General features: G+C 30.5%; 1 protein-coding gene across 1 annotated transcript in view; it reads right to left on the bottom strand.

Annotated features, from left to right (window-relative positions):
• The window catches only part of LOC103572710 (uncharacterized), a 51,639-nt gene extending 41,856 nt beyond the window's left edge, over positions 1–9,783 (bottom strand). Inside the window, exon 1 of the mRNA XM_008551443.3 lies at positions 8,512–9,783. Coding sequence (XP_008549665.1) covers positions 8,512–8,606 — 95 coding nt within the window. The 5' untranslated portion in view covers positions 8,607–9,783. The remainder of the gene's footprint in view (positions 1–8,511) is intronic.
• Positions 9,784–11,413: the final 1,630 nt, after the last annotated feature.

Raw genomic sequence — 11,413 nt, forward strand, 5'->3', positions numbered from 1 at the left:
CTAGTGCAATGTAGGTGCAGTGGCGTAGGAAAACCACAGATAAAACCTAGTCAGTACAGTTTCGGTTTGGGTGAGGCTCTAGTGATCCATAAAATTCCCATTTTACCGATCCCTAGCTTTTCATCCCGCGCCCGACGGTCAGAGACCTTCGTTCGAACCCGACGCGTGACTAAACGGTCATCCAGCCAAGTAGCAATCCTGTTCATTGCTACTCAACTTTGGTGATCGCCCGAGTCACGTGCGTGCCGAACGGCTGCCTCAGCCGCTCTCAAAATAATTAAATTTTTTAAAAAATGAAATTGATAGTTCTTATTTTAAGAAAATTATTGCTTTATTTTAATAATAAATTTCTATGAGTATCAATTACTTAAGGAAAGCAAATATTTTTTCAATTTATTTGATACGTTCTCAAATTCATTATAATTAAAAACTTCAATAAAGTAATTATTTGGTTACAAAAAAAAAATGAATTGAAGAAAGCTACACGGAAAGAACGAGATTGGACTGGGTACAATGTCGGATTGTACTGAGCCCCATCAGTTATGAAAAAAATTTGCACATTGGAGCTGATACAATCTACATTGCAGTGACTACAATGTACATTTAACTCGATCTCATGTGAAATTGTACTCAATTCCATCCAAGATGATGCTGCATAACGTGGGATTGAGTCAAATCTCACGTGGTAGTGACTACGATCATACATTGCAGTTAGTTAAATCTAGAGGATAGTAACCAATCCTATGTTACCGGTTAATTTCAGACGGAGTTATTTTTAAACCATGCCACCAGTTATCAATGCGATTATTTAAATTGATATAATTTGTATACAACATTAAATAACTTTATTTCACGATTAATTTAATTATTAAGTAGTAAATTGATATTTAATAATTATTGTCATGATATAAATAATGTACATATGTGTTATTTTTAACTTCCCGCTGAGGAAATTTAAAATTTTCAAAAATTGAGGAAGTTATAGGCTTCAGTCCGATTTTCGAAAACCGAATTCCGATCAGATTTTCAAGTTTTGAAGTTCTAGGAAGCTATTCTGACTAATTTCACGGGGATGTCCGAGTGTATGTAAGTGTGTTTGTACGTACGTACGTATGTATGTAAATATCTATAACTCTTGAACGGATGAACCGATTTGGATCGTTAAGGTGTCATTCAACACGGCTTGTTAGTATCTAAAAGCCGTGAAAAATTGAGCTTGATCGGGTAAGTGCGTTCGAAGATATTCCCAAAATAAAATTTTTTCAAAAATGTTTATGATAATTTTTAATGTGCTCGATGGATCAAAATTTAATCAGCTCTAAAACTTTTTAAGCCGCGCCAAATGCTACCTTAACCATCAAAATCGATTCATTCGTTCAAGAGAAACCGTGAACGAAAGATTGAAAAAAAAAAAAATTTATTTTGTTTTTGTGAAATTTCTCAAAAACGACTTGATAAATCAATTTCAAAATCTGATCAGCTCTAAAACTCAATAAAACGCGTCAATTGCCACATCAACCGTCTCAATCAGTCGAATTTGAATTGTGGGATACGCAAGATATTTTGGTCATATTATTGGAAGATTTTGATTTTAATTGGTAAAAATTTTTAAAACTCTAGTTTTAAATTCAAACTAGATTCATGAATCAACTATGGTACTTATCGCCAGAGTTATCGATTATGGCAATTTTTGATGAATATTTTACTCTCTACAAATTGTCACCAGTCAAGTTTTTTCAAATTCCGCATTGTTTTCTAGTCATTTTCATTTGTATTTCAAGCTCTTAAAAAAATAATACTCTGATCGATTTCAAGTGCCCGACATTGAAATGAAAACAGCTAGAAAACAATGCGGAATTTAAAAAAACTTGATTGGTAATAATTTGTAGAGAATAAAATTTTCAACAAAAAAGACCCTATAACATTTTGTGATGTGTGATAGTTTCACCGGAAAAATAACAAGATTTTGAACTTTACTTCGAGCTCTAATAACTTTTGAACAGATGGATTTCTAAAAAAATGAAATGCTTGAAAAAAATTTTTCCCGTGTTATTTAAGGAGGTTCGACCGGATCTAATGTGTCCATGCGTCCCTTTCTACTATTTTTCGAGCTCCCTCTCTAGGAAAAAGATTATGGCTCTCTCACTTAAAGAAAAAGACATATGACTCAAATTGAGAGTGAGGATTTGACGCCGAAAATTAAAGGGTTAAATATTTATATTGAGGGCTGAAATTTTTAGCATAGACATAATTTCATAAATATAAACTATTGTTGCCACGACAAAGAAAATATTTGGAAAAAAAAATTCGAATTTCAATCATTTCTGATTTTTTCAAAATTCGTGAGCGACCTCTTAAAAATTTTTTATCGAGCTGATTTTTGGGGGCTTCTTAAAACATCATAAGCCAACAATTTTTCATAAGAGACTCGAAAAAAAAAATAGTCGGTTTTTTTAAGCCACCCTAATATATATACCTGTAATATAACCAATTTTGTCATCACGATTACGACTACATTTCTTATTGGATCCTAATGAAATTTTCTACACTTATTTCAGAGACAATTATCACGGTTGAGTTCGAAGATGGGCTGAATTGGTCGATTAGCTTAGAAGTTATAGCTGTTTGAAATTTTCACGATTTTTCGAAAAAATAAGTTTTTATTCTTTGTTAAAGTTGTCACGTAGCGATTCAAACGTGAATCGCTGCACGCGCTTTTCCATCTTGCCGTGAATTTAACAACACCTCCTAGCTCAAACCAAGCGCATTTACTTATTATAATTTATTATTATTTAAATATTTATATTATTTTGATGGATTATTTTAGTATGATTTAACTATGAATTTATTAATATTACTGTTTATTATACTTATATATATGTTTTGATAATTATTTTGAATTTATGTACTTAATCAATATTTTCATTTCAGTCAGTAGCACGCGTGTGTGTAGAGCATACATAAAAATATCGACCGAAGGGCGAGTAAGTCGATATAGTGGGGATAAAAATCAATATTTTTCTCCAACCACGTGGTGCGCTGAAGTGATTATTATTTCATCATTTAAAGGGTTAATAATTATTATGTTTATGTTGATAAATAGGAAATATTATTTAATTTATTATTATAACATAACTCAGGTCGTTTAATGATTTTAAATATTTTATTTTAATTGGAAATTTCGGGTCCGAGGTCATGAAAGGAGATAACACGTGAGTGATACCTATCCCTCGGAAAACCGACGCGGAAATATAGTCAGAAAGGACCGGGATCTTGTAAAGATAGGACGTGTTGTTGTCCGTGATTATTTTTGAGTCAATTGTTCTGGACCAGTAGCCTTAATAAAATAATTACATAGTTAAAGTTTATTTAATTTGGATAATTGATATTCTGTTATGTAAAGTAAAAATATAGTTCATGTGATATTTATTATCCAAAACTCCAGAAGTTAATTGTTATCAACTCCGGTAAGTCAATTGTGTCATCATTTGTTGCATCGGCTATCGCTGGTCCTTCAGTAGAGTTGATTGCGGTATTTGTTTCATAAATAATTGAACCTGAGTTATTGTTATAATAAGTTGAATATATTCGGCGTCCGTCACAGTATTTGGGTGCATATGTACTAAGACGCGTCAAGTAAATACCATAGGAGATTAGACAAGGATAGCGTATGTAGCTCCTTGTCTTACAAGAGTATTTAAAATATTATTTCTCTGGGTAAAATTTACTTTATAATTTAATGGTAAGCAACCCAGTGTTGCCAAATATGTATTGAGTACCCGCGTCTTTCTCTCCCCAGAGTAAATAATATAAAATGGAGAAAAAGATTAGTATTATTTTATTTGTTTACAGTCTACATTAACTGTATTGGGTAAAAATTTGTAATTTGTAATTTGGTTTTCCCAGTGGGTAATTTAATAATATTATTTAAATTGAATTGATTATTATTATTATTTGGCTTCTATGAGCATATTTTAATTTAATGAAAATTTATCACAAATAATTAATAATAGTAAATTGATATTTAGTATTGTAATCATTTATTGCGATTATAAGTATATTTTAATTAAATAATTTAGAAAAAAGAATCCAGTGATAGCCAATATTTATTTGTTTGTTTCCTGGATATATTTTAGTGATATTTATTCCTTATTATTATTTTTATTCATTATATATTTGTTTGGTTGTCATTCCGCTTGGCGCATACATTCTCGCTCAAGATTTTGTCCCGTGATCTCTCCCCTGATTTGTTATTGTTTTTGTCCGTTTTGTAAAAACGGGCTGGCGCCCTCATGCACTAACCCAGCCTGAGGAGCTGGTCCAGGCACACCAGTATTTTGTTTATAATTATTTATTAGTTTTAGTTATAATTATTATCGTTATTTATAATTTTTTAATACACTTGGGTGACCACATACGACTCCGGGTTTGTTTCTCGTCTCCGTCGTAAAAATAAAAACGGTTTACGTTATAAAGTTCATATAACTTTAAACTAAAACTGATAGAAAATTTTCGTAAAAAGTATCTTAAAACTTGTTTAGTAAGCTTTAATTTTTTTCTTTATGCTGCCTATTTTCAACTTTACGTTTTGACTATTTCTTCTAATAATTTGATAATCTTGAACGTTTAGGAAGAATCAAAAAATTTAGAAAAAATGGTTTTCGTTCCGGATAACTTATGTATTTCCTATTATTTTCTCATTCTGTCACTTATATTTTGTTGTGAATAAAATAATCTGTAATTCTTACGACTATTTTACAATTTCAAAGCACGCCTTTTATTACTTATGCTGTTTCAAACGTACCTGTACGCCTTATAATTTTAACTGATCTTGTCATCACAATAGCACCAACAATTCTTATCGGATCCTAATGAAATTTTCAACATTTATTCTATAGGCGATCATCTTGATTAAGTTCAAAGATGGGTTAAGTCGGTTGAGTAGTTTAGAAGTTATGGCAGAGAAATCATTGAAGTTAATATTTAAGTTTTCATTTTTAAATATTCAAAGATTTGCTTGCACCGTTTTTGATAATTTTAATGAATTTCTAAATCACGAATTTTTGATGAATTGTGTGAGTTTTTATCCATACATATTTTATTACGTATTTATTGTTTCGTTTCTACCCACGTTTACTAAAGGCTAGTTGATCAATCCGAGATTTTAGTAATACGCGATTAAATTAGTATTAATCGTACATTTATATATAAATATATAAGTATACGAACATTATTTAAATCGCGGATTAAGAATCTCAAATTGAATAACTGACCTTCAAAAATTAGCTACAACCTTATATTAAAAATGAACAAGAGCCGCTTTTGCTTTGATCTAAGCGCAAGCTAGCGCTAAGCGATAAGTCAGATTGGTGCTGAAAATTTTCGAAAAATCTACCTTCCATTCTGGCTGCCAGAGGGCATTATTTTATTATTTCAAACAATAAATATATTTTTTCTTTTTATTTTATATTTGTTTATTTTGAATTATTTATTTCCGGCTTTTACCGTTGCTCTCGTAGTACAAGGTTCTATTCGGGTTTCTTATTTCACCCCCTCCCTCTCCCTTCTCTTGTTGTCTGTTTTCTCATCGTCGTGCATTTAAGTGATTGCATCTTTGTCTGTATTATGAATAACTGATTTCGTCGATACACTATGTAGTTGTTCGAATTTTTATATGAAAAATCATCAGAAAAATTTCAACCGACTCACGGGCTCGAACCGCTGAACCTTTCGCGAACAGAGTCCAGTCCCTGGACTTCCAGAATCGAAAGTTATTTTCGTACTTAAATGGATGGCGGTAGCGCATGAAATTTTTCTGCATCAAACAATAAAATTTGCTGAGGCTGATATATACTTTTTACAAATTGACGAAGTATAATATATAGTTTCACATAGTGAATCTTCATTGATTTCGTTGGGAATATTTGATATTAGCTTTAATAATAAATATGCGTGAAAATTTATTTACCCCCATTTATATAATTAAATCTGGCTGTTGATTGATATTAAAATTTAATAACAACTCCTGGTAAAGTTTCTTATTGAAAGGACTTCACAAACTAACGTTCGAACTAAACTTTTTATTTATTATTCTTTATATTTTCATTATTTAAGACTTTAATTTATTATTTTACAAACAACAGATATTCAAGTTTCGGCTGTTAATCTTTAAAGTTCAATTTTTTTAGCATTTACTTTGTCTTTTTTATAATTTTAAATAATATTTTTATCTAAATGAACCGATATTTTAGCATTCGATTTATAATTATTATTTATCAAATATTGAAATCACGATTTTACTATTTGAATGAATAATAATTGCTAAAAATATTATAATAATTATACACCAAGCTTTATTTATTACAGTTCCTATTTTTCCATGAACAGATTTTTGAAACTGAAATTCCTTGACTTTTCCAGGTATTCTTAATAAATATAATAGTGGAACTTATTAGTTCAATACTTATGTATACTATTAATGTTTTGGTTTTTTAACTTGTCAATATGCATGTTAATAGCTTGAAGATCCTGACGATTGGGTACTGCTAAGACTTTTTTTTCTATTAGCCTTTTTAATTCTAACTGCTTCATTTTTTCGATATTAGAATCAATTTCTTTCAATTTTTTTTTTAAGATGGTTTACAATCGCATTCGCGCCACGCTACTTTTTGAACAATTTCGACAGAAAAAAAAATTTATCGGATTTTTTCAGTCAAAAGAAAAGAAAAGAAAAATTTTTCTAGCTTTGTGACGAAATTCCTTGACTTTTCCCTGATTTTTCCAGTATATTTACAATTCCCCGATATTTACAGGTTTTCGAGAAATGTGGCCACCATGCGTCAGTATTAAGCAAGTAAATAAAATACTTGAATAGAGTAATAGTTTTACTTCATTGAAGAAAATAAGTGCTTGGCACTATTTAAGTAATTACAATACTTAACTCGAGCATTTTTTTTTTTTTTTAAACATTCTTTTTTTTCTCCCAGTGTAAACAAAGTTTTCATTTACTGTGCAAAGCCAGCAAGGATAGTACTGCTCGTTCACTTAAGTGCAAATGAGGAAAAAGTAACAACTCTTCTTAACGGCTTAAAACTCAACGGTTTCGAAAGAAAAAAGTTTTTCAGTGAAACGGTATATATTGAAAGCGTCAGGATATACTTGCTCTTAAAGTTTATCTCATGTCAAACAGTATATATTAAAAGGAACTTAAAAATCCGTTATTAAGACGCAGATTTTTCATGTTATTAAAAAATCTGTTTTCGCAGTCTAACCTAATCAGTAAAATTATCATTATAACTGACTATTGTGCCGTTTAAAGCTTCTGTTCACTCGTCAATTATATAAATTATTGCTCTAAATATTTCACGGAGAAATTATTCTTGTTTACAATGCTATGGTGTCATAGTAAAGCCGGACCACGTTGGCAACCTGATGAAAATTGTAATGAACACATGCAAAAATTACTATGACCACAATAAAATTTACAAAGGTCACAATAATTTGTGATATAATTGTTGTTTATTTTACTATGACCATAGTCAATTTTGCAATATTTTTATTTCAATTTTTGCAGGTCGCCAACATGGCCCGGCTTTATTATGACACCATAGCATTTCAAACGAGAATAATTTCTCCATGTATTGAAGGGTTTGTTTTTATATTCATACTCATTTATTTATTCGTCGTAGAAAAAAACTGATTGAACATTTGAAAAAAATATTAAATTTTTCTCTAAATATCCAAGGAATTAATCATTGATGATATTGATGCAAGACGTTCTGAAAGATTGGCTATTAAAAAAGAATATATATTTAAAAATGCCATATTTGTCTACTGTGCTATATAAGCAATCATTCATAGTATTAATTATCCATCTCTGGTAAGAATTACCCCTAGATCTAATTCAATCAGGCTGTATTGAGATTTTAAAGAATAAGATGCATGATTATCTATTAAATCTAGATTTTAATTAACGAAATTTGTAACGGCGTATCATTGAACTTTATATCGCTCATAATCTATTGTATTTTTATCTGTATGACTGATGTAAATTGTATTGTTGTTGAAAAATTGAATAAATAAAAATAATTTAAAAAAGAAAAGTTAGTATTTTTTGGTAAGAATTTGAATTATTAATTGAAAAATAAAACAAAAAACAAACTTCTTTCGACTAATATTTATTTTGAAATTATGTTTGAAACTGAAAGCAAAAAAATCATAGTAATTATGGAAGATCGAAAAAAACAAATTGAGAACAACATTATAAGGAAACAATTGAAGTAGGAGAATTGCAATCAACAATTGCGACCAAAATGATGCTCGACTTTCCAGTTCGCAAATCAAAATTGCTCGATGACTAATTACTGGTACATGCATCGGGTCACACCTATGAAATTAATTTAATAAAAAATCTCATGATAATTATTTTAATTTCGAAGCAAGTTTTTACGAGCCTATTTTTATTGCCGGAAAATCCTCGTGTTCCCTCATTGCCGTTGTCAAGTTACTCACCTACAAAACTCGGCTTCGGATTCCTGTTCTCTGGCTGTGGCTTCGACGATTTCTTCAATGAGAATCCGTTCGTCACTACTAGCAAACACTGACATATCTTGTTGTTCCGCGCCACTTATCCTGCTCACACACTGTTGTATATTATATCACCGTTCATGAGTTGATGAGTACAACTTTTTAACTGGAGCTATCACGAAACACTTAAAATTTCAATCAATTGGTTACGAAAAAAAATTTCAAGCTTTTAGATTCGAATAGTTTATTCATCTTCTTTTTTTATTCGAGTAATGTATATACATACACATCTCTCTCTCTCTCTCTCTATATATATATATATATATATATATATATTTATATGTACATATATATATATATATATATTGCTATTTCATTTTGTTATAATCACTTTTTTTTAATTCGTATATTTTTCGGGCATCACGATATGAAATCACGTATTTACACCAAACTTTCTGATTAAAATAGTATTCCTTATTTGAACATTAGTATTAATCAGTATATAACTAAGATGCGTCCGCAAGACAGTCACTCTACAGTGCACACAACGCCCGAACGCGTTTTGCAATGGCGATCTTTGGCGGGAAACAGCTGAGGTTATACAGCACAACGTAAATTACTCCGCCGCCGGTTCAGGGCCGAATCTACATGAGGTGCTTTTGTCTGAACTCGGAAATTAATCACTACCCACTACCTTTGAGCACTTTTTAATGGTCACTTGCAATAATACAGTAATACTAAAACCAATTCTATCTTGAACATTGTTTACATTTTTTATCCTAAAATCTGCTATGCTGCTTTTTTTCATGAAAAATCAATAACAGTTCTGTTTTTTTTTTCTTTAACCTCTCAAAAGTCATTGTAATATATCAGATCTTTTTTTCCGTGAAAGAAATAAGTAGCATTGGTGAGATATTTCGTTTACCAACACAAATAAATGATTTTTTAAAAATATTTATTGACGATCTAGAATCAAAAAAGTAACTATTGATATTAAATATATAAATACCAGGTGGCTCACGATTGTTCTCAATGCTCAATGATAGAAAAAATCAGTCTTATAGTTATATATTGTTTACACAATTTAAAGAATACGTTAATTTTAATGCAAGCCGCCAAATATTTAAAATTTGATTTTAATAGAGAAATTTACGCCTATGAAGTCGAACGACTTATTGATTACAGAAATATACAATGCAAACAGTAAGAAGTACACTGCGACCGCGCGGGACACATCTGCCAGCTGGAAAAGTGTCATGCCCATCGGTGTCTACGTTACTCCCTCTAAATCATCATCGCTTAGCCCTGATGCCAGGTTTGATTTGCAAAAGTTTTTGCGCAGCAGATGTTTCCTTTAATTTGACGAAAAACTGTTACCAGCTGTGAATAAGATTTTTTGTTTTTTTACTACAACATGCCCTGATAGTAGAGATGCGGAATGACCTTCATTTTTATTTCCGGTGAGGAAACGGTCATAAGACCGTCTTGAGACCGTCACGTTATTTTAAAAAATTCTGTAATGCTGGAATAACCGTCACGTTTCAAACGGTCACAATTTTCGTTACTTGCATCTATATAGACGTTTTTGACAGAATTTCTAATAAAGCATTTCGGAGAATTGATGCAAAATTTACGGTCACATTAAAAACCGTCATGAATTTTATCATTTGCATCTATGTAGGCGATTGTAACGAAAATTTTCATTTATGATTCATTTTCTTAAATAAAAACTATAAAATAAATCGATCATTATATTACCGAAATTTACCGAGATATTTCAGTCTTAGCTTGTGCAAGTAATCATTTTGAAGTCAAATAATAATTATTTTTTCATATAGCATTTTAAAATAGTCTTTTAAAATAACTTTTAACCATTAAATGATGCAATAAATATGAAATGACATAAATCATATTATTATTATCACAAAAGTTTCTTTATTTAATAGATATTATTACATTTTCATCTTTAGGATTTCATATAGCTTCATGTTTAAGGTTAATGACGATATCTTTTTTTTTTAAATAAATAATATTTTGTATCTTTAGAGTATATTCGTATACATCCGACATAGATATCAACTGCTCCGTAACTCTATCGGGAACAAACAGCAACTGACATTCAGTAGCACTGCAGATAACTAGCTTTTTTACGACAATTCGATGGCAACCCATTGTGAACGCTTAATGGAACGCACCCTTATATCACTCCAAATTCACTCGCAATATCACAAACTGTTATTTTGCTTTAAGTTGTTGGAAATTTACTAGATGGCAGCATTTTCGCTTGCTTGGTCCGTCATTTAACAAATGGTCATGTGACGGTCCTGTGACCGTGTGATCACAAAAAAAAATGTCAATGACGGGACCGCTCGCATCTCTAGGTAAGAATAAACATTACCGACTTTTTTTTCGTAAAAAATTACCCTAACAGCCAGTTTAGCTTGAAATTGACGGTAATTTGATGTTGAAATTACTTGAAATTTGCTGCCCGAGTTTGCTGACAATTTTACAGCAAAAGTTGAAAATACAAATTAGCAGTTAATTTTTATTCAATTTAATGGTAACTTTTTACGAAACAAAAAAGTCGGTAATATGCCATTTCAGAAGGTAAGCAAATTTATACATAAAATTGTCTATAATTTAACGGTAAAGAAATACTTAACCATTTTTCAAGTTAAATTTACAATAAATTGACATAAAATTTGCCTGAAGAGTGGCCACAACTTTTTTCTAGTCAACTTTTGAAGTGAATTTGCATTCTTATTCGGGCAGTAAATTTACGTCAAATTCAATAGCAAGTTGCATATAAATTGTCGTAAAAAATGGAAAAGTCCGAAGTTGACGGAAATTTGGCGAAAAATTCAAAGAAACTTTTGTAAAGTAAACT

The sequence above is a fragment of the Microplitis demolitor genome, chromosome 1 (assembly GCF_026212275.2).
Source record: "Microplitis demolitor isolate Queensland-Clemson2020A chromosome 1, iyMicDemo2.1a, whole genome shotgun sequence".
NCBI classification, from domain to species: domain Eukaryota; kingdom Metazoa; phylum Arthropoda; class Insecta; order Hymenoptera; family Braconidae; genus Microplitis; species Microplitis demolitor.